Source organism: Juglans microcarpa x Juglans regia, chromosome 5S (genome assembly GCF_004785595.1).
Source record: "Juglans microcarpa x Juglans regia isolate MS1-56 chromosome 5S, Jm3101_v1.0, whole genome shotgun sequence".
In the NCBI taxonomy this organism is placed as follows: Eukaryota; Viridiplantae; Streptophyta; class Magnoliopsida; order Fagales; family Juglandaceae; genus Juglans; species Juglans microcarpa x Juglans regia.
Genome location: NC_054603.1, coordinates 9,557,868 through 9,585,098, shown reverse-complemented (window position 1 = coordinate 9,585,098; position 27,231 = coordinate 9,557,868). Strand labels below are relative to the sequence as shown.

General features: G+C 34.8%; 2 protein-coding genes and 1 long non-coding RNA gene across 11 annotated transcripts in view; 2 read left to right on the top strand and 1 right to left on the bottom strand.

The window, feature by feature from the left end:
• The window catches only part of LOC121267731, a 21,447-nt gene extending 10,641 nt beyond the window's left edge, over window positions 1-10,806 (bottom strand). The window contains exon 1 of the long non-coding RNA XR_005941070.1: window positions 10,455-10,806. This is a non-coding gene — a long non-coding RNA (uncharacterized LOC121267731). The remainder of the gene's footprint in view (window positions 1-10,454) is intronic.
• LOC121267728 (CBL-interacting serine/threonine-protein kinase 23-like) overlaps window positions 1-27,231 on the top strand; it is a 29,431-nt gene that overhangs the window by 262 nt on the left and 1,938 nt on the right. The window contains exons 2-16 of one of the 9 annotated variants that reach the window (XM_041171748.1): window positions 833-895; window positions 1,123-1,194; window positions 1,308-1,415; window positions 1,617-1,697; window positions 1,907-1,960; window positions 2,056-2,181; window positions 4,251-4,340; window positions 4,425-4,544; window positions 4,647-4,772; window positions 5,304-5,420; window positions 5,583-5,624; window positions 5,965-6,021; window positions 6,297-6,371; window positions 6,635-6,707; window positions 26,935-27,231. In XM_041171748.1, coding sequence (XP_041027682.1) covers window positions 833-895; window positions 1,123-1,194; window positions 1,308-1,415; window positions 1,617-1,697; window positions 1,907-1,960; window positions 2,056-2,181; window positions 4,251-4,340; window positions 4,425-4,544; window positions 4,647-4,772; window positions 5,304-5,420; window positions 5,583-5,624; window positions 5,965-6,021; window positions 6,297-6,371; window positions 6,635-6,707; window positions 26,935-26,960 — 1,230 coding nt within the window. In that variant the 3' untranslated portion in view covers window positions 26,961-27,231. Of the gene's footprint in view, window positions 1-832; window positions 896-1,108; window positions 1,195-1,307; window positions 1,416-1,616; window positions 1,698-1,906; window positions 1,961-2,055; window positions 2,182-4,250; window positions 4,341-4,424; window positions 4,545-4,646; window positions 4,773-5,303; window positions 5,466-5,582; window positions 5,625-5,964; window positions 6,022-6,296; window positions 6,372-6,634; window positions 6,708-7,242; window positions 7,429-8,370; window positions 8,613-26,934 lie in introns of those variants that run through there. The other 8 variants (XM_041171747.1, XM_041171746.1, XM_041171752.1 and 5 more) reach the window with 8 other exon arrangements.
• The window catches only part of LOC121267730 (CBL-interacting serine/threonine-protein kinase 23-like), a 27,633-nt gene extending 402 nt beyond the window's left edge, over window positions 1-27,231 (top strand). The window contains exons 2-16 of the mRNA XM_041171755.1: window positions 18,362-18,557; window positions 20,098-20,160; window positions 20,381-20,452; window positions 20,572-20,679; window positions 20,888-20,968; window positions 21,180-21,233; window positions 21,322-21,447; window positions 22,549-22,638; window positions 22,724-22,843; window positions 22,947-23,072; window positions 23,602-23,718; window positions 23,866-23,922; window positions 24,061-24,135; window positions 26,385-26,460; window positions 26,935-27,231. Of these exons, the coding sequence (XP_041027689.1) occupies window positions 18,378-18,557; window positions 20,098-20,160; window positions 20,381-20,452; window positions 20,572-20,679; window positions 20,888-20,968; window positions 21,180-21,233; window positions 21,322-21,447; window positions 22,549-22,638; window positions 22,724-22,843; window positions 22,947-23,072; window positions 23,602-23,718; window positions 23,866-23,922; window positions 24,061-24,135; window positions 26,385-26,460; window positions 26,935-26,960 (1,371 nt within the window). The 5' untranslated portion in view covers window positions 18,362-18,377 and the 3' untranslated portion in view covers window positions 26,961-27,231. The remainder of the gene's footprint in view (window positions 1-18,361; window positions 18,558-20,097; window positions 20,161-20,380; window positions 20,453-20,571; window positions 20,680-20,887; window positions 20,969-21,179; window positions 21,234-21,321; window positions 21,448-22,548; window positions 22,639-22,723; window positions 22,844-22,946; window positions 23,073-23,601; window positions 23,719-23,865; window positions 23,923-24,060; window positions 24,136-26,384; window positions 26,461-26,934) is intronic.

Here is a 27,231-nt window from a genome sequence, read left to right as displayed (position 1 = left end):
TAAATTCATTGGGTTCGGATTAAATTTTTATGTTTTGAAAAATTACGTTTTTTTAATTGGTTTTTCATTTTGGAGTGATAATATCTGGTGATTGACTGTTTGGTTTTCGAGAAAAATAGCTAGGAGCTCGGAGCCCGGAGAAGAATTTTCTGTACTTTTAAATCAAGAACAGAAACGGTCAACTTCGGCGAGATGACATAATGAGTTCGTCATTTCGTGACCAAATCAATGTACAGGGCGTTAAGTTGTATTGAACTTTTACAAGGGAAATGAATTGTTCTTGTACTGTATTGTAGTAGGGAAATAGTGGAAAATCGTCTTTTTGGAGTATCTTTTCTTGTTCCCAAAACAAAGGAAAAACAGAATTAAAGACACATGAAACTCAGTCAATTCAGTTTTATACCAAACAAATGAATTGAGCTGAATTCTATTAAGCCTACACAATTTACTAATGTATGATTTGGTTTTGAATCAAATTAAGCGAATTTTTGTGTATTATGATTAGATGTAATTTATTGGTCTCGTGTATAAATATTGAGACTCAGGTTTGTCTTATTGTGTATGTGAGTCTGTTTTTTTTTTTTTTTTTTTTTTTACGTCTAATTTTCTGTTGCTTTAGAAAATGTAAACTAAAAAAGAAAAAAAAGAAAAGAAAAGAAAAGAAGCAACAATTTGATTGCCAGATGAGTTCTTTACACCCACTCTGGCACCCAGAAAATTATTTGAAACGTGGGCGTGCAAAGATTTTGTTGAAATTGAAAATTGGTTTTCTTTCAATCTGCATATCAATGTGTCTACCTTAACTATTTCCTGGTTGGTTTTTCCTGTGCAGATTAAGCGTGAAATCTCAACGATGAAGCTGATTAGACACCCAAATGTTATCCGTATGTATGAGGTTAAAGAGCACAGCCACCTTTAATTTTATTTTCACCTTCTCTCAATGCTGTGGCATGATTTGCGATTTCAGGGTCTTTTTCATGCTTTACTGCTAGATATTGATATCAACTTTTTACCTGATCTTTTTCTCTGTCCTGGATTTTCCATATATTTAGTACTTACCCTATAATGTTTCTTGATTTACTTCTGCATCTGGATTGATTCCCAGCAGTGTTACTTGTATAGGCGATGGCTAGCAAGATGAAGATATACATTGTTTTGGAATTTGTGACTGGTGGGGAAGTTTTCGACAAAATTGTAAGATAGTGGTCATATGCTGCTGATGGCAATCCTATGCAATCTGGAATGAAGTGCATTGTTCAGTCCGTTAATAATCATCCATGGTTGACTCATTTTTGTGCTATATCCAGGCACGTAAAGGGAAGCTGAAGGAAGATGAAGGTAGAAAGTATTTTCAGCAACTTATCAATGCTGTGGACTACTGTCATAGCAGAGGTGTATTTCATAGAGACCTAAAGGTGTGATTCTTCATTGTTGTATTTGCTATCCCCTTGCTGGCTAATGTTTTGATTTAACATTAACCGTCATGTTTTTTTTGGTTTAACATTAAATAGCGCATTTGGTGGTGATAAACTGTTTTTTAATGTATGTTCCAATGTTATTGCACCTATCCCTAAAAGAAGAGAAATATGATGTTATCGTGGTTTGGCATTTTGCAGCCAGAGAATTTACTGCTGGATGTTAATGGAGTTCTTAAGGTTTCAGATTTTGGATTGAGTGCGCTACCACAACAAGTTCGAGTGAGTAAACGCATATCATAAAAAATGTAATCTGGAACTTAGTATGAAGTGGTTGTTAGTTGCCACTGGTCTCTAGGAGCCCCACTTCTCATTCTGACTTGCTCATGCCTAACACGATGCTTTGGGATTTATTGATACTATGGTGAATTATTGTTTGATTTACGTAAGCAATTTATATAGTCTTCTTGCTAATAATCTTCTCTCTTTAGAAAGATGGGTTGCTCCATACAACCTGTGGTACGCCAAATTATGTTGCTCCAGAGGTATATTAGCTTTTGGTTCAAATTGTAAACTACTATTTCAGTATTTCTTTAATCTCATAACCTTCGGTTTTTTCAATGGCACTTCACCTTTTTAGGTGATCAACAACAAAGGCTATGATGGAGCAAAGGCAGATCTATGGTCATGCGGTGTGATTCTTTTTGTCTTACTGGCTGGCTATTTACCTTTTGCAGAATCCAACCTTGCTGCATTATATAAAAAGGTTAATTGCTCTCTGTTTCTATTGACTCATTCTTCAAAGTTTTATGTAGTGTCTAAATTCTCATTTGAGTCCAGTCATAGTTTTGATCCTAGTGAACTAAATTTTTCTGTGGAAACAATTAGCTTTTTTGGACAGTCAAATTATATTGCTACAAACGTCTTCTGAGCAAGAATCTCATCCAAATCCATAGTAATGTTTTTTAATCTTTATTAGAATGCCCAACGTTTTAATCAATCAAACTTGCACTTGTATGCTATTGCATTACCTGATGTAGAACCAGAAACTAATTTTTCAAATAAAATAATGTTGTGTATGTAAGAGAGTGAATTTGTGTGTTTGAAATTCTATTTACAACCACTATGGCTCATACATGTTTTGTGATGTAACTTGATGGTGGAGGAGGAAATAGTGCAGAATATTGCTACAAACGTCTTCTGAGCAAGAATCTCATCCAAATCCATAGTAATGTTTTTTAATCTTTATTAGAATTCCCAACGTTTTAATCAATCAAACTTGCACTTGTATGCTAGTGCATTACCTACAGTAGAACCAGAAACTAATTTTTCGAATAAAATAATGTTTTGTGTATGTAAGAGTGAGTTTGTGTGTTTGAAATCCTATTTACAACCACTATGGCTCATACATGTTTTGTGATGTAACTTGATGGTGGAGGAGGGAACTTGTTGTAACATATGAAGATGAAGTAGGCATGTCATTTCTTCAATATAAATTGGAACAAAACTGAATGATGGTCAATGAAGTGATGCACAATTGCATTGGCTTCCGACTTTGTTAGCTTTGAAAATGATTTGGTGCAAAGTATATTTTAGGACTAGATGTTTCTTCTTTGTTCATCACAATGTAGACTGAGTTGTTAACAATGACGTTTTAACTTCTTGGCAAAGGTTAGGGTTAACACGTGCCAATTTTTGACCTAAAAGAGAGTGGGTGTGAAAATCTTGGGTGTTATCAACGAAATATTTTGCCCCCCTTTCCTCCATTGTGAGGTGTTATATGTGTAAGAAGAATGGGGAATCGGTGAACCATCTTTTACTCCATTGTGAGGTGGCAAGAATTCTATGGGCGGAGATCTTTTCTAGAGCGGGCATTGCTTGGGTAATGCCCAAAAGGGTAGTTGATTTATTTGCATGTTGTCAAACATGCAGAGCCAATTCACATATTGAGGATATATGGAGGATGATTTCTTTATGCATCGTGTGGCGCTTATGGATTGAAAGGAATGGTCGAAGTTTTGAAAACAAGGAGCGTTCTCTGGATGAGCTAAGAAGTTTCTTCTTCCATACATTATTTTTTTTGGGCATCCTCGTGTGTACTCAATGGAGCTTGCTTTAATGATTTTCTTGTATCCCTTTCCAGCTCCCTTGTAATGTAACTAGGTGTATGCTGTTTGTAACCTCCTGTGTACTTGGGCTATGCTATTTACTTCTATTAATAAAATGTTTGTCTTACTTATAAAAAAAACATATCGTGTGCCCCTTTCTGGAAGTGATGCTTCTTGTAAGGAAGCAGAGTGCGGGAGAAAACTAGCAGTCAGCTTTTGCCCGTTTGTGTTTAGGAAAGAAAAATAGAGTATCTTTGTAAACATGCCATCCTTCGGTCTTTTTCAGCTTAACATTATCACCGAGTGTTTTGTCTTTGCTTGTTTTCTGTGGCAAGTGCATAATACAATGCACACTGCACGTTGACACCATGCCTTGCCAGGATTGAATTATTTCACCAATCCAGTCACTGAAATTATACCCAATTTATCTGTTCTTGAGGTTTTACTTCCTTGTTCTATAAGTCAAGACTAAAATTAAATATAGATTTGACTTATGTGATCTTGCTGTGCCCGATGCAAGTTGCATTCCCACATTGAGTTTTTAGGTTCCAGTGGTCTTGTGTAGAGTTATTAGGACATTCTCCTTTCAAGTGTGAAGCTGTAGCTTTTTTTTAATTCATAAATCTTACTGCATTACTTTGCATCCTCTCTTCAATAATGCTATGTATACAATACTCATGGGAATTTTATTTAATTGTTTTTAATGCTCTTTACCTGTAAACAACAGATATTCAAGGCTGACTTCACATGTCCCCCATGGTTCTCCTCAAGTGCAAAGAAACTCATTAAAAGAATCCTGGACCCTAGTCCCTCAACAGTATGTTATTGTCTCTCTCAATTTTATTGTTTACTATTATGTATTTCATTTGTATTGAATATTTGATCTAATTGAATGAAACAGCGGATTACAATTGCTGAGGTCATTGAGAACGAGTGGTTTAAGAAAGGATATAAACCGCCTAGTTTTGAGGAAGCTGATGTTAGTCTTGCGGATGTGGATGCTATCTTCAATGAAATCGGAGTAAGATTGGTCTTCTACATGCATAAACTTTAGGCTTAGTTTAGTTTTTTGGTTATATGGTGCTAGCATGTATTTTGTACTTGCTGTTTCCCACTTGGATAGGGTTCCAAAGAGCTTGTCGTTGAGAGGCGGGAAGAAGTGCCTGTGGCACCTGTCACTATGAATGCATTTGAGCTCATCTCTACATCTCAGGGTCTCAACCTCAGTAGTCTCTTCGAGACCCAGATGGTATGCTTGTCTTTGGCTGTTGAACTTGGTATCAAGATATCTGGCTTGGTTCTACTTGTAATGAAAACCTGATATTTTAATTGTGCTGAGGAAACACCTCATTATATATCATATGAGATAATCTCTTGTACACGCGTCATTGTAGATGGATTGTGCATTTTAGTGTTTTTAAATGAAATGATTATTGCCTATAAAAAAATTATATCCTATGAGACAATGATGATCACTAGGTTTAATTGCATTCTTAAGGCTTTTCAAAAGGATGTGACTGCTTTTCCCTTTGTTACTAGGCTTAAGCATGTGATATATGTTCAACTTTGTGCTCGAAATTCACTTGTAGATTCTGATATTCTCCAATTATATTTGAAATTTAAGCCTGGTTGAGTTTTCAAAGTAAGTGCTGATAGAAATAGTCGTAATTTTATTTTAGAATTCTATAGTTTTGAAAGGTAACTAACTTGTCGGTTCTCTGTTGTTATTGTTGGATTGATTCATAGACATTAAACTTGGCTGGCATGTCCTTGGTAACAGGGCTTTGTTAAAAAGGAAACAAGATTCACATCAAAATCTCCTGCTAACGAGATAATCTCAAAAATTGAGCAAGCTGCAGGGCTTCTTGGTTTCAATGTAAAGAAAAATAACTTCAAGGTGCAGTACTCTCTCTCTCTCTCTCTACCTTGAAATTATTGGGGGGTGAGTTATTTTATTGATTTCTCAACAAGTATCAATCGATTTTTCTTTCTTTTGTTGGATTCTTGATTCTCTGTATGGGATTTTTTTTCGATTGGTAATTACTCATGCAACTGGTAGGTCTTGAAGTCACCATCTCATCCTCCATGCCAGTTTTATTGGGTAAGGAAGTACCATTATCATTCGAGCCAGAACTCCTTGGCATTCTTAGATGGAATATTTTATTGCGTGGTTACATATAAAGACCTGTGAAAATGTGTTCAGGTGCAAATTATAGTGCTAAGTTCTATCTCCAAGTGAGATTTATATAAAATCTTAACTTCCTATTAAAAAAAATATCTTAGGTTTGTTTTCTCATAGTTGAAGCATTTGAGAAACATATTGGATGAATTGAGTTAGAGAAATCTAGAAGTTCAGCTTTAGTCTTAAATCAGTCAAGCGTTCAATTATCTTCCACTTCTGATAATCCCTTTCTTTCTCCCTCATTTTTTACCTATCTCAGTTGAAGCTTCATGGTGAAAAAACTGGACGTAAAGGTCATTTAGCTGTGGCAACGGAGGTACATTTATTCTAAGAGTAATTCTACATACAATCGTGAAGTGCATAGTCGTGTAATTGTTTTGAAAAAGAGAGGGGTCAACTATTAAAAAATTATTATTTTTTTCATATGGATCTTATGTTTTATTCACTTTTTTCAAAGCGATTACACGCATTTGTGCACTTCACTGTTATATGTAGAATTACTCTTATTCTAAACTCTCGCTTTTCCTTCCTTGAAGCATCCCTTAGATGCATGTAGTTTGATCCGGAACCATCTAAAATTTCTATTTTCAGATTTTTGAGGTGGCGCCTTCACTCTACATGGTTGAGGTTCGCAAGTCTGGAGGTGATACACTAGAATTTCACAAGGTATATTCTATGATGCGTTGCACGTTGCACTCTGGGTTGGGACTCCCCTGCCCAAGTTATAGGAATGCATGAATTTAGAATCGAATCCAAATTATTGAGTCCATTGTACTATTATTATGTTGGCCGAAAACCAAAATTTATCCCTGCATGTTGGGTGGACTGGATAGCCTTCATTTAGATATTTGTTATTATTCCTTCTTATAAAATAATTTCTTTTCTTCCTGACCAGCTCATGTTTGCAATCAATCATCTTATTATTGCAGTTCTATATGACTCTTGCCGCGGGGCTGAAAGATATTGTTTGGAAAACTGGAGATGGAGCAGAGGAAAGAAAAGGTTAGATTTCATTTTCGTTCATTAATTGCATGGTGCCGGTTTTGGATTCTTCAAAAATCTATCGGTCTTTTGCTTGAGGCTAAAAGTATGCAAAATGTTTTTAGATGCACAGGGCTTCTTTATGGCATCTTATTGGCCGTTGCAAGATTCTTAAAACAGAGCCGATAACTTGCTGTGAATTGCCTTTCATAGGATTAAGAGTTTTTTTTTTTTTCTTCCTTCCCTTAACCTGAAAGTAAACATTATATCATTGAACTCCTGGAGGCTGCCCGGCTTGCTTTCAAAACTCACTTTGAAAATTTTGAAAACCTCTCATCTTATCATTGCAATTTTTTCAAATTTCCATACAAAATAAAATAAACAATTCAACTTTTTCAAATTTCAAAACAAAAATAATATTAAAAAATTTATTTTAAAAATATTTTATTCAACTTTTTAACTTTAATCTCAACTCATCTCATCTCATCTCATCTCATCTCATCTTTGAAAACAAACAAGGTCTATCTCGGGGATGTTTGTTATGCATTTGATGTAGGGGTAAGCACCGACATAGTCGGAGTCCGATTCTCCTAAATCTGACTCCAATTTCGACTTTGTCGAAGTTCAAATTTGATCTCCGAATCCGACTCTGACTCCGACTTGTATAGTCTCTAATCCGACTCTGACTTGTTAGAGGTGAGTCGGATTTGAGTTTTTTTTAGATTCATAATTTATTCTTTTTCTTTTTTTAAAAAAAAAATCTTTTGTGGGCTTTCAAATTTTAGTTTTTCCAAAAATTAAAAACTAAAAATAAATCATTTATTGTTGATTTACTTCTTTGTTAATATCTAACTTATTTTTATACTGGACTTCTATTATAATGTCTAATTTTATGTTATCATAATATAGTATTACATATTATTTCTAGTGTCTAATTACATGTTATTATACTATAATATTATATGTTGTTAACTTATTATATTAGACTTGTTTCTATACTATTATATTACATGTTATCATAGTGTCTAATTACATGTTATTATAATATAGTATTACATGTTATTATATTATATTAGCGTCTAGCTTATTTCTACACTAGACTCATTTCTAGTATCTAATTGCATGTTATTATACTTTAGTAAATTAGTATTTTGTGTTATTAACTTATTATACTAGATTTATTTGAATACCTTTTTTTATAAGCTTATTTCAATATTAGTGTCTAACTTATTTCTTTACTTGATTATGTATGGTAGTAATATTATGATGTTTACGTATATATACTAAACTATTATTAGCTTATTTATATCATATTAGAAGTATATTCTTTTATAATCTCATACTAGTATATTATTGAATTTAACTATATAAGTTCTAGTTATATAGCTATATAAGTATACTAGAATTGATGATAAATATATAAATAAATACATATTTTTATAATATATGTATACTATTGAAGTCGGATTCGGAGGGCAAAGTTGGAGTCGGATCAGCGACACCTCCGACTCTAACCAAAAAAAAAAAAAAAAAATCTGAGCGAATTTGGAGTTAGATTTTTAGATTTTTGCTCGGACCTAATTTGATATATTTATGTTCCAGAAAATTAAGCAAAAATTTTATCTGCTTTACAAATATTTGGTTAATTTGCTTCATAATTTTCCTCTTGCCTTTGATTATACAGTTGAAGGTGTTGTGGCATCTGGATAAAGGGTTTCATCTGGCATTTATGTTGTGATTGTTTTCCCTAAGCTTCCATGTGAAATTATTCGAAACGATACATTATGGTTTGTACTGTTTGCATGTTGAGTGTGTCGTCTTCACTTGACCCTCTGATTCTGAACTGGGTTCTTAAGACTGCGTGGATGTTTCTTCTTTGTTCAATTGGGTATCATCTCTCTCTCTCTCTCTCTCTCTCTCTCTCTCTCTCTCTCTCTCTCATATTTTTGTACCCAACTGTGGTTGGGATTGGAGTATTAAGTTGGTAAAACTTCTCAGTTTGGTGGTTGGTTCCAAGTCGGAAACGTTAAAGTGGCCATACGAGGTTGTCAAAGAAAAGATATGTCGACAAATGAGAGATGTGGGTAAAGAAAGCGAATATTAGAAAGCACATTATACAAATACTCCAGTCTTCTACATGTATGAAAAAAAGATCCATATACAAATACTCCATTCTTCTACATGTATGAAAAAAAGATCCTAATTTTCTTCGAAGTTTTCAGGGTTTGGTCCTAGTTTCTCTTTTTTCTTGTTTCTTTTTCCAAAAAAAAAAAAAAATGTTTTATGTTGTGAAGACAAGAAAAGAGGGATGGGCTCACTGTACGTTATAGAATGTTATAAAAAATTCTCTCTCTCTCTCTCTCTCTCTAAACTCTAATCAAGTTTCCGGGTCAGTTTAGTTTCATTAAACAACTCAAGGTACACACACTTTGGGTTTGGGGGCATATCAACCCCAAAACCCAAAGATATTGCAACCAGGCAGAAGAGCAATAAGTTCCAAATTATAATCTCATCCCATAATTATAATTTTTCTAAATTTTTACGTAAAATACAATAAATAATCCAATTTTTTCAAATCTCTAAACAATACTAATATTAAAAAATGTTATTCTAACAGTATTTTATTCAACTTTCATCTCAACTCGTCTCATCTCAACTTACTATCCGGACCTCCATACTTGAAACTTGAGTGAAAGTGACAAAATAATTGTTGCCCGTAAATATGAGCAAATGTTAGTAAGTGGTTTAAAAGGAAACTACCTGTATGATTCAATTCCCTCCATGTCTTGTTTGATGGCTTCCTTTCAAGCAATAATCTATAAGGAGAAATACATACCATAACAAGTCTTTCAAGTGTGGTCATCTTGAATTTGTCTATAAATTATTTGAATGGAAGAATCCCTGAGATACTGGAAATAAGGATGTACTCTTAGAATCACTTGATCTCTCGAGAAATGGGCAGCTTTCTGGTTCTATCAACGACAGTTTATCTTCGTCGAACTTCTTAAACTACTTAAATTTGTCATTCAACAATTCGTCAGAAAAATTCTAAAAGGGAATCAGCTTCAAACACTCGATGACCATTCTATCTACAAAGGCAACTGTTTACCTTATGGCCATATATTATAAGTCTCGTAGGTGGGCTAGTTGAAAAGATATTGTTTGGAAAACCAGGGGATGAAGCAGAGTAAATGTAGCAAATTGAGGTTGTGATTCCACTTTCTAGTGTTTCTTTCATCAACTTTCTAAGTTGGGTGGTGAATTCCAAGTCGGGAATGTTAAATTGGCCATAAGAAATTGTCAAATAAAATATATTTGTTAGGAACAATAAGAGAAGAAGTAAAGCAAAAATAAAATCAATCATACAAACACAAGATTTATGTAGTTCGAGAACATGCCTACGTCCTCGGAGTTGTAGAGAATTTTATTCTAATGAAAGCCGAACACACAATGCGGCAATACATTAGCGGCCATACAAAATAAAACAATATATATAGTGAAATCTAATTAGCGGATAAACCCTAATTAATGGTCGAGTCAAATTGGCTCAATAGCGAAAGCTTGCGCTCCATGACTCAAGTCTCGTTGAAAATCTACCAAAAAATCGCAATAAATTCTTGCCGGGTCGGGTCAGGTCATCAAATTAGGCTGCCACAAAAATAAATCACTATACACAAACAAGCCCAACAATATAGACCAATGAGAAGAGTATGGTAAAGAAAGCAAAATATTAGAAGAAAGCACGTTATAAAAGCGACTGGAGAGGACCTGTTTGTGCAAGGCAACGAATGGACGGATGGAATTATATATGTTGTAATCTTCACTATTCATAGATCTTTTCTCTATTAAAAAGAAAACTGACATTGGTAATGGTTTAGCAATGGCTGGAAAGGAGCACAGTTCAGGAGAACTATAGAAAGTGGGGAAAGAGAAAAAGAAGCCATAAGAGCTTTCTTTCCCTTCACTTTTTACCTTCTTTAAACCCTCCTTTTCTCCAAACTTCACCATGCATGCTGTTATGATCAATTTATTTATAGTCCAGAAAATGAAGGCTCTCCATAAGCTTCTATGTTTTCATGTTGTTTTAAATAAGAAATGTCCACAACCTATGTATTTCTTCTATTGGTCAAGAACTTCTTGAAACAATAGAATCCCAAAAAAAAAAAAAAATGATAAAAGAGTTGGGTGATTTAGCAGTGTAGTATGATGGCAGCAACAAAGCTACTGATTACTTCTATTCTCTCTTTTTAAATTTTAACTTTTTCAAAAAATAACTTTCCATCCTTGATCGTTTGAAAGTTTCGGGTTATTTAATAAAGAGAAATTCTAATTTTTTTTTTTATAAATAAGAAAAATTCTAAAATTAGCACCCAAAGTGTAAAAACGTCATAACACTACCAGAGTCGCAGGCAATTAAGTCAATTATTTTTTTCTTTCATATCAAAGGATGCATCTCGATAATGTAGTTATGAGGGTGTTAGAACGTTAGAATAACATAATTCTTTGAAAAATCAACTAAAGTTGACCATAGAATTAAGAAATAGAGGCCCTTAAATGAATATGTTTTATAATTGCATCGAGTCTCCAAAGCGAACAGTCTCTAATTGATGGAACAATATAGGCAAGGGAAGTTAGCAAAATGGATCTATAATCTCAAGAAAATGATTAGTTTTGAGGGTTGGATACGGGTCTCAGTCTCAAATCCGTCAACTGTCGGTAGACTACTCAAGCTACTCCTGCGGCGAGAGTAGGTCGCCGTGTGCCAGCTTTGGCGTGCTTGTCATGCACGCACGCATGGTGCCCGTGGCGTGCCCATGCTTAATCTACCCATCATGAAAAGTGAAAACCTCATCACGGTAGGCCCTTATTTCCTAACCAACGTTAAGACAAGTGGGGAGTCTCACACCACAATACCAAATTCTGCTGCAAATTGCATCCAACCCATCAGTCTCAAGTGTGAGCAAAGCGCAAACCATCATACAAATTTGGAATTCTTGCACTTTGCATTTGAAAGAAGAAAAATCTGTAACAGAACCTAATGCTTTAAAGAGATAGGGCTAATTACACTTTGCCCCTCGCCCTCTCAAACTTTCACTCAATTCATAATGTGCTTTCAAAACTACTAATTGCATCAAAATGGATCCTTAAACTTTCAAAACTTTTCAATCTCTCATTCCATATACTACTAACGTTAAATCTAACGAAAATTCACTGTAAAGATGTAATTTTTATCTAATTTATTATCATTAATTATATAAAATATAAAATAATATATGCTATCAATTAATAATAAATCATAAATCATTAATCATATATAAAATTATTGTATACTTAAGTTGCAAACAAGTATGAATAATCTATGTACACAATGAAATTATTTAATATTCATTATTTTAAATTATTTAATATTCACAATGATTAATGATTTATTATTAATTAATAGCATATATTATTTTATATTTTATATGGTCAATGATAATAAATTAGATGAAAATTACATCTTTACAGTGAATATTATCAACATTAATAGCACGTGCATTGAATTTTTGTTAGATTTAACGCTGCTAGTAGATGAAAGATGGGAATTAGGAAGTTTTGAAAGTTTGATAGTCCACTTTGATGTAATTAGTAGTTTCAGAGAAACATTGTGAATTGAGTGAAAGTTTGAAAGAGCAAAATATAAATAACCCAAAAAGATATGATTTGTATAGCTTTTTAGATTTGTATAACCCATATCTTCCCATTTACTAATATTTTAAGATTTTTTTCTAAGATTTTTTTTTTCCAGAAAATTGTGTTAATACAAATAGCTCTTACTCTTCTTTTCCTCGTAATAGAGAAGAGAAGAGAGAAAAAAAAAGTTTTGCTTTTTCTGTCTTGGATTCGTCTATCTTAAGATCTCGCTTAGATAGTGAGATGAAATGAGATGGTTTTAAATAAAAGTTAAATAAAATATTATTAGAATATTATTTTTTAATATTATTATTATTTCAAAATTAAAAAAATTGAATTATTTATTATATTTTATGTGAAAATTTAAAAAAATTATAATTATAATATGAGATGAGATAAAGATAAAGTCATTTCTGTATTCAATTGGACCTTAAGACTTTCTTGAATTTGTCTATATTTTAAATATTGATGATTGAGAGGTAGATCTATATTTTGTCAAAATTATTACATGTTGACCTTAAGGAAGCATCTAGGGATTGCTATTTATATTAAATTTATAAATTGTACGTACGTAGGCATAATCGAAATCTACAGAGATTGATTGGTGTTACATCTACCCCCACATCTACAGTGTGCTTGATTGGTTATTTAATTACAAAAAACTTAATATGATTTAGAACGAAAGAGACATAACATATGAAACAGATCTTATATTAATTTCTTAATCTTTTATATTGTTCAGGATATAAGGTTCATTATCTTATATATTTTTTTTCCTATTTTATACCCTAAAATATCCTAAGTCCAAACCTATATTTTGTTATGAACATAAGCTAAGATTTACCCAAAAAAATCGATGTGACCTTAGTATATACTTACTATTTTCACCGAAGCTTGTATGTTTATTTTGCCTCTTTTTCCTTTTTGTTGTTTTTTTTTCTCTAATTAAAAAAAGTAGGTAGAGGACTTTTCAATCTAGTCATGACTACATTACCACGTTATCTACTAAAAATTAAATGGAGTCTTACATGGCAGAAAATCACACACTTAATTCGAATTTAAAGCTAAGCTTCCTTTTTTTCTGCCTCTAAAACCTTTGCAATTGATTACAACAAAATTTAACTAAAAGAAAAATAGAGAGAGGGGGAGATAACATGTGAGCTTTTACAAGGTAAACACGTCAGTTATAAAGAGATCTCATCAAAGTAAATTTATAAACTGATATGATTTAATATGATACGTCATATTGTATAAAGTTAGTTTTACTATAAAGTAGATCTAACATAGAATGGATGTTTAGATCCCTTACCAGGCTTATGGACATCACCCAGCACACGCAAATAGTGCAAGGCCACACCGCACTTATGGACAAATATGAATGCGGGGAGGGATCTCGGTCAGGCCCCCTGTCCCTGACAGAGTGCACGATATGACCCTTTGTTCTTGACAGAATGCATGAAAGGTGGTTGCGCTCACCAACCTGCCACAAGGACACAACCCTAGGAGATCACGTTGCATTAAAGGGGACAATGTGTTGTCTTGTATGGAATACAGACACCTCTGACACAAAATACGAAGAATCACCTCGACAGGCATTATAAAAGCTGAGGACCAGGTTAAAATTACTCTCTTACGTTCTCTCATATACAAAATTCTCTCTAAAGAGCTGAAAACTGACTTAGGCATCAGGTATGTTTCATTAACCCTTAGCCCACACTTTCCTTACGTTGCACGTGATTGAACACGATAATTAGTATGAAAAATATGTCATTAACAATGGCGTCATCTGTGGGATATGTCTTTGATAGAGTGCACGACACAACCCACTGTCTCTGATAGAACGCACGGAGGTTGGCCGCGCTCACCAACCTACCATAAAGACGTAACTCGAGGAGGCCACGTAGCATTAAAGGTGACAACGTGGTGTCTCGTACGAAATATAGGTACCTATACACGGGATACAGAGGATTACCTAGACTGGTCGTATAAAAGCTGAGGACTAGGTTACAATTACTCTCTCTCATATACAGAAATTCTCTCTAAGGAGTTGAAAACTAGCTTATGCATTGAAGGTGTGTTATCAACCTGAGCCTCCACTTTCCTCGTATTGCAAGTGATTAAGCCTGGTGACTTGTGTGTGAAACACATCATTAACATAACAGATGACATAAAATCACGTCAGTTTATGTATTTATTTTTTTAAAATCTCTTTATAGATATAATAATTTTATATAATATAAAACTCACGTAATAATTGATATGCATCAAGATTATGGCTTGACTTTTTAAATCTCGATTCTTCGTGGTTAATAATGCAAGACATCAATAATGTAAAGACTACAGATGGCACTAACATTTCGGATATCCAAACTTTTGTTGAATTTTCTTGCTCAGCACACTTTCGGGGCCAGGCACCACCGTACTATACCTCAATTTTATTTTATTTATGTTCTTTCCCTTTCAAAGTGGCATCATTTTAATACTTTAATCGGTCCATTTGCACTTCAATAAAATACTAATATCTTATGGTTATAATACATGTATTATTGGGAAACTTTGTTCTTTTTTCTTACTCCTTCATTATTCTATTCTCTTCTCTCTTTTTTTTCTTTTTTTTTTTTCTTTTAAATTGTATGTTCACGTTCTCTCTTCTTGACTTTTTCGACATTTTATACATTATCCGGCTATTTTAAGTCCAGTTCTTTGTTTTCTCTTCTCACCACCAACTTTTTTTCCAGGTTCAATCTTCTGGGCATCCAATCATAGAACTTGGACAAAACAAACTATTTCTTCTCTTTATTTTCTAGGCAATTTTGATGATAGACTATGCCCAATAAACAATTTTGGACAATTTTAAGTTTCAGATCTGAACTTGAGGACGGATTCATGAAGTTAGTTATAAATGTTTAAGAAGGTGTGGTTTGGATAGTGAGATGAGACGATTTTAGATAAAAGTTAAAAATTGAATAAAATATTATTAAAATATTTTTTTAATATTATTATTATTTTAAGATTTGAAAAAATAGAATTGGTTATTATATTATGTGAGAATTTGAGAAAATTGTAATGATGATATGTGATAAAATACTTTAACTGTCCAAACGGGACTTTAATGTTATAAAACCTATTTCATATATATTTCTCTCGTTTTAAACTTTTAAATTTAATCAAGAACCTATAAATTATTAATCCAAGACACATGATCCCTAACTGGAGATAATATAATTCCTCCATAGGCAATCAGCCCAGAGTGTCTTATTCACATACCAAATAATGTACCATTTCCGTGGGTGGAAGGAATTTCATTCTTATTTGCATTTATGATCTTCATTTGCTCCAAATGTGGAGGAATGCAAGGAAAGTTATTAAGTTTGTTGGGCTTCGTTTGGATATTAAGAATATCTTATATGATATGTGAATAATAGTGATAATAATAGTGAAATAATAGTGAAGTAATTTGAAAATATCTAATAACGACGGTTGTATTCTTGAACTGACTTTTTTTTTTATGAATTCCTTCCTTTTATTAATAATTTAAGAAAAATTCTAGACATAAGTCTCACACTCTGCACACTACTTAAAAACATATAATTTTATTTTTTTATCCTCATATGAAATATAAGGATAAAAAAGTAAAATCACATATTTTTAAGTAGTGTGTAGGGGTATGAGCTTCTATATAGTACAACTCATAATTCAAAATCAGCTCATACATGACAATCATTTTCTTACAATAGCCTCAATGTCTGTTGGTCCTTCCTCCATCCATAATCTATCATCCTCCATATGCACTGCCTTTTTTGCTAATACGTGAGCTGCACAATTACCCTCCCTGTAAATAAATTGAACTTTTCAACCTTTTCTTATGGATGGGATGTTCTTAATGTCTTCCACCAGCAGCCCAAAACCTGTCCAGTCTTGAGCCTTGCCATTAACAGCTTGAGTGACACTCCTTGCATCTCCTTCATAAATCACCTATTTGATATCGATATCATGACATAATTCCATTGCCCTTCGCATTGCAAGACATTCAGCCATACCGGAAGGACCAATAAAAGGTCTGCTTGTACATGCTGAGAACATATTAATTTCACCCCTGCCATTCCTTGCTATTAGACCAATTCCAATCTTCTTATTATCATTATCTATTGCAGCATCAAAGTTGACTTTTTTAATGCCTTCAGGTGGTGCATTCCATTTAGTAATTACTCTATTATGCAAGCTCACTTGCTTTTCCACCCCCTTATCCATCTTTTGTGCCACTCAAAAGTCTGTTAAATTCGTCAAGACCCTTTGAATTAGAGTAATATGATCTTCAAATTCACTTTAAAAAATAAATCTTTTCCTTCGAATTCACAAGCCTCTAAGGAGTGGTTTGGATTCAGAAATGAGTTGAGATAGTTTGTGAATAATAAAATAAAAGTTGAATTATTTATTATATTTTGTATGAGAATTTGAAAAAGTTGTTTTGAGATTTGAAAAAGTTGAATTGTTTATTATATTTTGTGTGAGAATTTGATAAAGTTGTAATGATGAGATGAGATGAGTTTTGAATTCAAACGAGAGCTAAATATGACTGCTAGCTCCTCCATTTGCTCCCTCTTGAAATGGGTCTTCAGTTTCTCCCATAGACAGGGAAACTCTATGTCCTCACAATGCCATGCCCAAACACCACTAGCTGCAGGGCATGTTGAATGGTTTCTACTTCCCTGCTGCATATTGGACATATTTCATCTTTCACCACAGACTTTTTGAACCTTCGTAGAGAGGTTGTACCGTTGTACTTCAGTGCCCTCCATAGAAACTGTTTAGTTATGTTATTTATAGAATTTTATAACACAACATTTACATTATATAATTTATTTTATAAAATTAAAATCTTAAATTTTATATTTAAAATCAAAGGTGGTATAAAGAATTTCGAATATAATTATTGATTTTTAAATTTATTTATTTATTGATTGATTGTTATAACCCCTGGTACTAAACTTTTCATGGATTAGAAATTTTCAAAAGGTGATTAAAATGACCATAATATCCTTTTTATAACTTGAAAACGGCGGACTGTTCAGAGTTGACCACGTTGCAAACACGCTCGCTGATTAGTGACACATCACGGAAGGGGCTCTACCTGGTCGGCCAAGACGTGAGACGCACAGCCAGTTAGAGAGCGACACGAGTGCTCGATAAAAGTCAGCACCAAGTGACGCCCGAAGCGGAGCGATTGCAATTGCAGTTCCGTGCTCCTCGTACCCGGTACCACTCTGCCGAACGGATATATATCCGATGAAACGATAGTAAAACCACGAAACACACCGACCCGAGTCCCAATAGCACTGACACTGCCTTCAAATCTTCAAGCTCTTTCAGCGCAGCTCAGTTCAGTTCAGCTCCCGAAAACCACTCAATTCATGTCCGGATCCATTACGCCTGCTCCTATTCCATTAAGAAATCTGAAAACTTCTCTCCCTCGAGATCTCTGCCTCTCGAAAGTTCGCCTTTTTTCTCCTTTCCTTTTTGTTGATCTCGGACGCTCATTTCCTTCTCTTGACTAATTCGTTCACACTTCCATAGCGTGCTGTTTTCTCACAGCCTTTGAGCTTTATTATTACTATTATTATAGTTTCCCTGTTCCTGGATTTGGATTCGTGGGGTTCATGTCTGATTCAACGCCCGGTGTCTCCCTCTCGTATCTCCGAGTAAAACTGGAAGCCCGGGTTTGATTTTGACAAGAGATAATAAGAGGGATTTTAGGGCCATTTGGTTTACGTTTGAACTTTAGTTTTCGAAAAACAGAGGAAAAATGAGGATGGCGAAGTCTCAGGTATGGCAACCCTGCAAGAAGAAGAGATCTTGATTCGTAAGCTCTTCAGAGAGCGGAATTAGATTCTAGAGAGAGAGAGAGAGAGAGAGAGAGAGAGAGAGAGGATTTTAGAGAGAGATTGAGGGCGGAGAAACTGAGGAAGTGAAGGGTTTCGATTGTGGAGTGGAGTGATTTTGAGGTTGGAGAGGGAGAAGATGGCGTCACGGTCCAGTAATAACAGCAGGACACGCGTGGGGAAGTACGAGCTGGGTCGGACCCTGGGCGAGGGAAATTTCGCCAAGGTCAAGTTCGCTCGGAACGTCGAGACCGGAGAGAATGTGGCAATCAAGATTCTCGACAAAGAAAAGCTTCTCAAGCACAAGATGATCGTCCAGGTCTCAATCCTAATTTTTATCTAATTTGCGTTAGAAGTGAGATGTGTTTTTCTTTTTCGTTCGCTGAATCCCTTGCGTTAGTATTAAAATTTTTATGTTTTGAAAATTTACGTTTTTTTAATTGTTTTTTCATTTTGGAGTGATAATACCGGGGATTGACTGTTTGTTTATCGAGAAAAATAGCTAGGAGCTCGGAGCCCGGGGAAGAATTTTCTTTACTTTTAAATCAAAATCAGAAAATGTCAACCTCGGCGAGATGACATAATCTGTTTGTCATTTCGTGACCATATCAATCAATGTACAGGGCGTATAAGTTGTATTGATTGTTTTATATTTTTTCCTCTTCACAAGGGAAATGAATTGTTCTTGTACTGTATTTTAGTAGGGAAATAGTGGAAAGTCGTCTTTTTGAAGTAGTATCTTTTAGTAACAAAAAAAGGAAAATACAGAATTAAATGCTCATGGAACTCGGGGCTTATTTGGAAAGAGTGGCTCTAAAGCAGCCACCGCTAGTCTTAGGATTGTTTTTTTTTTTTTTTTTTCCTATATATATATTTTTTAATATTTTTAAAAAAATAAAAAAAATCATAATATTATTAAAAAATACATACTTAATCATTAAGTAAAATAAAAGGTAAAGAAAATAAAAAATTGGGAGCGTGAGCTACCAGCGGTAGCCCCAGCGGGACATGTATCATTTTCCATTTGGAAATAAGTCTCATTTCAAAATTCTCATTTCATTTAATCACATTCCATTCTCAAACATAATTTAAATACAAAATTTTTAAACTAATTATTATAATTTTCTCAAACTAATCCTTACAACTTTTTCAAAACTTCAAATAAAAAATAAAGAAACAATTCTAATTTTTCAAATACCCGAACAAAAATAATATTATAAAAGGGTGGCTCTATAGCCACCGCTCCCGCTCGGAACTACTGTTAGTGTAATTGTTGTTTTTTTTTTTTTTTTTTTTTTTTTTTTTTTTTTTTTTTTTTTTTTTTTTTGCTTTTTTTTATATGTATTTTTTTAACAATTATAAATATTTTTTAAAAAACTAAAAAAATATAATATCATTAAAAAAATACTTACTTAATCATTAAGTAAAAAAATAAAAAAAAATGCAGCGGGAGCTCCTAGCGGGAGATGGGAGCGGTGAGAATAGCTTTACTCATTATAAAACAATATTCCAATAATATTTTAACTTTATAATATTTTTTATTCAACTTTTTGGTCCGTTGTAATTTATTTGTCTCGTGTACAAATATTGAGACTCAGATTTGTCTTACGTGTGAGAGTCTGTTCCTTTCTTATGTCTAATTTTCTGTTGCTATAGAAAATGTAAAAAGAAAAAAAGAAAAAGAAAAGAAGCAACAATTTGATTGCCAGATGAGTTCTTTACACCCACTCTGGCACTCAGAAAATTATTTGATATGTGGGCGTGCAAAGATTTTGTTGAAATTGAAAAATGATTTTCTTTCAAACTGCTTATCAATGTGTCTTACCTTAACTATTTTCTGGCTGGTTTTTCCTGTGCAGATTAAACGTGAAATCTCAACTATGAAACTGATAAGACACCCAAATGTTATCCGTATGTACGAGGTAAAAGAGCACCTTCGTAATTTTACTTTTACCTTATGTCATTGTTGTGGCATTATTTGTGATTTCAGGGTCTTCGTGCTTTACTGCTAGATATTGGTATAAACTTTTTACCTGATCTATTTCTCTGCCCTGGATTTTCGACATGTTTAGTACTTACCCTATAATGTTTCTTTATTTATTTCTGCATCTGAATTGATTCCCATCAGTGTTACTTGTATAGGCAATGGCTAGCAAGACGAAGATATACATTGTTTTGGAATTTGTGACTGGCGGAGAACTTTTTGACAAAATTGTAAGATAGTGGTTCTACTGCTGATGACAATCCTATGCAATCTGGAATGAAGTACGTTGTTCATTCTGTTAATAATCCTCCATGGTTGACTGGTTTTTGTGCTATATTTCTTGATCCAGGCAAGTAAAGGGAGGTTGAAGGAAGATGAAGCTAGAAAGTATTTTCAGCAACTTATCGATGCTGTGGACTACTGTCATAGCAGAGGCGTATTTCATAGAGACCTAAAGGTGTGATTCCTCATTGTTGCATTTGCTATCCACTTGCTGGCTAATGTTTTGATAATGTTAACCGTCACGTTCTTATTTATTTTTGCTTTGACATTAGTAGTGCAGTTGAAGGTGATAGACTGGTTTTTATGTATGTTCGTTCCAATGTTATTGCACCTATCCCTAAAAGAAGAGAAATATGATGTTATCACGGTTTGGCATTTTGCAGCCAGAGAATTTACTGCTGGATGTTAATGGAGTTCTTAAGGTTTCAGATTTTGGATTGAGTGCGCTACCACAACAAGTTCGAGTGAGTAAAAGCATATCATAAAAAATGTTATCCTGAACTTAATTTGAAGAGTTGTTGGTCGCCACTGGTCCCTAGAAGCCCCACTTCTCATTCTGACTTGCTCATGCCTACCATGATGCTTTGGGATTTATTGATACTATGGTGAATTATTTGGTAGATTTACGTAAGCAATTTATGTAGTCTTGTTTCTGATAATCTTCTCTCTCTTTAGGAAGATGGGTTGCTCCATACAACATGTGGTACGCCAAATTATGTTGCTCCAGAGGTATATTAGCTTTTGGTTCAAAGTGTAAACTACCATTTCTTTAATCTCATGAACCTTTGGTTTTTTGGTTGGCACCTTGCCTTTTTAGGTGATCAACAACAAAGGCTATGACGGAGCAAAGGCAGATCTGTGGTCATGCGGTGTGATTCTTTTTGTCTTAATGGCTGGCTATTTACCTTTTGAAGAATCCAACCTCGCAGCATTATATAAAAAGGTTAATTGCTGTCTCTGTTTCTATTGACTCATTCTTCATAGTTTAAGTAGTGTCTAAATTCCTATTGATCCTGGTGAACTAAATTTTTCTGTTTAAACAATTAGCTTTTTGTACAGTCAAATATATTGCTACGAATTTTTTCTGAGCGAGAATCTCATCCAAATCCATAGTAATGTTTTTTAATCTTTGTTAGGATTCCCAACGTTTTGAGCAATCAAACTTGCACTTGTATTCTAGTGCATTATCTAATTTTAAGAATAAAACAATGTTTTGTGTTATTGAGAGTGTGACTTTGTGTGTTTGAAATCCTATTTACATGCTATATGGCTCATACATGTTTTGTGATGTAACTTGAGGGTGGAGCAAATAGTGCAGAATATTGCATTCTTGGCAAAGGTTAGGGTTAACATGTGCCAGTTTTTGACCTCAAAGAGAGTGAGTGTGAGAATATTGGGGGTTATCAACCAAATACTGTGTTCCCCTTTCTGGAATCGATGCTTCTTGTAAGGCAGCAGAGCAAGGGAGAAAAACAATGGTCGGCTTTTGCTCATTTTTATTTAGGAAAGAAAAATATAGTATTCTTGCAAACATGCCGTCCTTAGGTCTTTCTTGGCTTAACATTATTGCTGAGCCTTTTTTTTTTTTTTTTTTTGACAAGTGCATAATGTTCACTGCACTCTGAAACTATGCTTTGGATTGAATTAATTTACCAATCCAATTACTTATAAAAAAAAAATAATAATAATTTATCAATCCACTCACTGAAATTTTACCCAATTTATCTGTTCTCGAGGTTTTGCTTCCTTGTTCCAAGTCAAGACTCAACGTAAATATTGATTTGACTTATGTGACCTTGACTGAGCCCAATCCAAGTTGCATTCCCACATTGAGTTTTTAGGTTCCAGTGGTCTTGTGTAGAGTTGATAGGACATTCTCCCTTCAAGTGTGAAGCTTTAGTTTTTGAATTCATAAATCTTATTGCATTTGCATCCTTTCTTCAATAATGCTCTGGATACAATACTCATGGAAAAAGAGTACAGCTCCCAGAGAAGTGGGAATTTTTTTTAGTTGTCTTTAATGATCTTTACCTGTAAACTACAGATATTCAAGGCTGACTTCACATGTCCCCCATGGTTCTCCTCAAGTGCAAAGAAACTAATTAAAAGAATTCTGGACCCTAGTCCCTCAACAGTATGTCATTGTCTCTTTCGCAATTTTATTGTTACTATCATGTAGTTCATGTGTATTGAATATTTGAGCTAATTGAATGAAACAGCGGATTACAATTGCTGAGGTCATTGAGAACGAGTGGTTTAAGAAAGGATACATGCCGCCTAGTTTTGAGGAACCTGATGTCAGTCTTGTCGATGTGGATGCTATCTTCAATGAAATAGGAGTAAGATTGGCCTTCTACATACATAAACTTTAGGCTTTTGTTTAATTTATTTGTTATGTGGTGCTATCATGTATTTTGTACTTGCTGTTTCCCATTTGGATAGGATTCCAGAGAGCTTGTTGTTGAGAGGCGGGAAGAAGGGCCCGTGGCACCAGTCACCATGAATGCATTTCAGCTCATCTCTACATCTCAGGGCCTCAACCTCAGTAGTCTCTTTGAGAAGCAGATGGTATGCTTGTCTTTGGCTGTTGGACTTGGTATCAAGATATCTGACTTGGTTCTACTTGTCATGAAAACCTGATATTTTAATTGTGTCGAGGAAACACCTCATTATATATCATGTGAGATAATCTCTTGTCACACCTCGTTGTAGATGGATTGTGGATTTTTGTTTTTAATGAATTGATTATTGCTTATAAAAAAAATTATATCATATGAAAAAATGATGATTGCTGGGCTTAATTGCTTAAGGCTTTTCAAAAGGATGCAATTGATTCTTCTCCTTTTGTTACCAGGCTTAAGCACTTGACATATCATAAACTTTGTGCTCAAAATTCACTTGTAGATTCTGATATTCTCCAATTAAATGTGAAAATTAAGCCTGGTTGAGATTTCAAAGTAAGTGCTGATAGAAATAGTCATGTAATTTTATCTTTAAAATTCTATAGTTTTGAAAGGTAACTAACTTCTTGTCCTCTTTTGTTATTTTTGGATTGAGTCATAGACATTAAATTTGGCTGGCATTTCCTTGGTACCAGGGCTTTGTTAAAAGGGAAACAAGATTCACATCCAAATCTCCTGCTAACGAGATAATCTCAAAAATTGAGCAAGCAGCAATGCCTCTTGGTTTCAATGTAAAGAAAAGTAACTTCAAGGTGCATTACTCTCTCTCTACCATGAAATTATTGTAACTGTCTTCTAAATGTAAAGAAATTCAACTTTAGTCTTAAATCAGTCAAGTCTTCAATTATCTTCCACTTCTGATAATCTCTTCTCTCTCCCTCATTTTTTACCTGTCTCAGTTGAAGCTTCATGGTGAAAAAACTGGACGTAAAGGTCATTTAGCTGTGGCAACGGAGGTATATTTATTCTAACCCCCCCCCCCCCCCCCCCCCCCCCCCCCCCCCCCCCCCCCCCCCCCCCTCTTTTCTTTCTCTTCCTATGAGCATCGTTAGAAGTAGTTTGATCCAGAACAGTCTAAAATATCTATCTTTCAGATTTTTGAGGTGGCGCCTTCACTCTACATGGTTGAGGTTCGCAAGTCTAGAGGAGATACACTAGAATTTCACAAGGTATAGTCTATGATGCGTTGCGCTTTGTGGCATCAATTGTTACGAAACTATTTATCTCTTGAGAGGAATTCTTTCCTCAAATGTTATAGGCCATGGTCCCTAGACTTCCTTTTTTTTTTTATAATTAAAAAAGTAAAACTTTATTAATAGAAAAAGCACAACCCAAGTATATAGGGAGTATACACAGAATTAGGGGTGGGCAGCAGGGGCCCGCACCCCACCCTCGTCTGCCCATCCTCTGCATGGGGGGGGGGGGGGGGGCCTGGCAACCCCGCCCACACATACGGGGGCGGGGGCAGGCTAGCCCCAGCGGGGCCTTACCCCGGCCCCCCACGCCGCCTACTTACCATATATTTTATGCAAATATATATATATATATATAAATTTATACATATTTCTAAATATATGTTGATAATTTTACTATATATAAATATAGTAATATGTATTAAGTATAATTTTTACTTAATACTTTGTGCAAGTTATAGAGTGGTATAGTTTTATTCCTTTATATAGGAGGCCAAGGCAATACAAGTGTCTCGCTTAAGCAATGTGAGACTCTTCTATTGCCTTGCCATACACTATGCCACACTATAACTTGCACTATTGAATTGCTTATTCAATGAGTATTCTCAATATTATGCCTTGAGAATATTGAGAATTTAAAAACTCTGTTATTAGTTTTTAAATTATGGTCATATTTATAAGTTTAAATTTACAATTTAGGTTAAAAAAAAAAAATAAAGTGTTTGTTGTCACTTTTGGGCCCAAGAATAAATTTTGTGCCTAGTGGACCATAGGCACTATTGGAGTGGGCAAGGGGCGGGGCGGATAAGGGGTCCACCCCCACCCGCTGCACTGGGGCGAGGGACCCCACCCCTAGGATGATGCCCCGCCCCCACATCCCAGGGGTAGGGTGCGGGGGTGAAAACCCCACCACCCGCACATGTGGGTGTGGGGAAGGGGCTACACCACCCCCGCATGGGCAGGTAGCACCCCTACACAGAATATGCCTAAGTACCACTAAGCACTAGTGAGAGATACAAGCAAATTATGAAAATTGTGCTCATTACAAAGAATGACCAAAGCCCAAGAAAATAATATATTATAAAAGAATCTCTTCAGCTCTTCCAAGGAACGCTCCCGATCTTCAAAACACCTCTTATTTCCCCCAATGCCTGTCCAACATCTAAAAATATCCATAACTCTTCCAGGCATATCCCTAGACTTCCCACCAAATATAGTACTGATTTCTCTGCCACCTAATATGGATGCATGTGTAGTGTAGCCAATGGACAATATGAGTACATAGGCCCAGGGGTTAGGGATATAAAAGAAATGAGCATGCAGGGCGTGTTTCTCCATCAGCTTGCATGTGCCACAACTCATTCTTCCGCATATCTTTCCAAACCGAGGATGGGCAACTTGTTAATCCCATCTCTGCAACATTTGTTTTTATATATCTGCAATTGCCTGGAATTTCAAGAAGTTCTTAGAAACGGATACGAGTAACAGAAAATTTTGAACTTATTCAATCTTTCTCTAAAGATACTTATATATCTAAAGATGAGAGAGAGAGAGAGAGAGAGAGAGAATCTTGTGGCTTACCCGATGGTGATTGTGAGTGTAAGAGAGAGTGAGCTTTTGGTTTCCGAAATATATATATCAAAAGAGATGTTTGGTTCACAAAAAGATCTCACAAAAGTATGTTCATAAATTGATGTGGCTTGTTGTAGTACATTAGATTGAAAAGTTCTTTCTACTGACACAGCCCTCCATATCCTTGGACCTTAATCCTCTCCTTTCGTCCATGTATGAGGTATTTGCTGATCTAGACCAGGTGCAAGTGTGTGACTAACTACTTCAATGCCGTGGAGTCATAAAGGCTTGAGAATTTTTTAAATATATTATGCTCCAGGCCTGCTCAGCCTGCTTCCATCAGAGATGAACCATGGCAGCTTTTAGGCCTCCACTAATCATGGTACATGAGATTCACAGCAAGACTGGGACCCAGTGCATGCTCTGGATCTGGACTTCCCTGCCCAAGTTATAGAAATGCATGAATTTGGAAATGGAATCCAAATTGTTGAGTCCATGGTACTTCTATGTTGGCTGAAACCAAACTTTATCCTTGCATGTTAGGTGGACCGGATAAGCCTTCATTCAGATATTTGTTATTATTCCATCTTGTAAAATAATTTCTTTTCTGTTTCATCAGCTCATGTTTGCAATCAATCGTCTTATTATTACAGTTCTATAAGAGTCTCGCAGCTGGGCTGAAAGATATTGTTTGGAAAACTGATGATGAATCAGAGGCAAGAAAAGAAGGTTAGTTTTCATTTTCGTTCATTAATTTTGCATTGGGCTGGTTTTTAATTCACAGGGCTTCTTTATTGCATCTTATTGGCCGTTGCAAGATTCTCAAAACAGAGCCTCCTTAGATTTCTAAATGATTGGAGTATCGTTGATTGTGCTTTTCTTATGGTTAACTGCCAGTTGATGTGTAACCTTGCTATGAATGGCTCTTTTTTCAATATTTCTGAGCCTCTTTTTTCAATATTTCTGAGCCAATAACTTGCTGTGAATTGCTCTTAATAGGATTTAACAAAAAAAACAAGTTTTCTTAACCTGAAAGCAAACGTTATATCATATGAACTCCCAGGGGCTTACATAGATCTCGGGACGTCTGCTAGTGTCGTGCATTTGATGAATTTATGTATCAGAAAAGTAAGCAAATTACATATGCTTTCCAAATATCTGGTTAATTTGCTTCCTATTTTCCCCTTGGCTTTGATTCTACAGATGAAGGTGTTGTAGCATCTGGATAAGGGGTTGTTTCATCTGGCATTTATGTTGTGATTGTTTTCCCTGAGCTTCCGGTTGAAATTACTCGAATTGATATATTATGGTTTGCAGTGTTGCATCTTGAGTGTGTCGTCTTGATCACTTGGCCCTCTGATTCTGAACTGGGTTCTTAAGACACTGTGGATGTTTCTTCTTTGTTCAATTGGGTATCATCTCTCTCTTATATTTTTGTGAAAAAAGTTGATGTACCCAATTGTGGTTGGGATTGGAGTATTAAGTTGGTATTACTTCTCA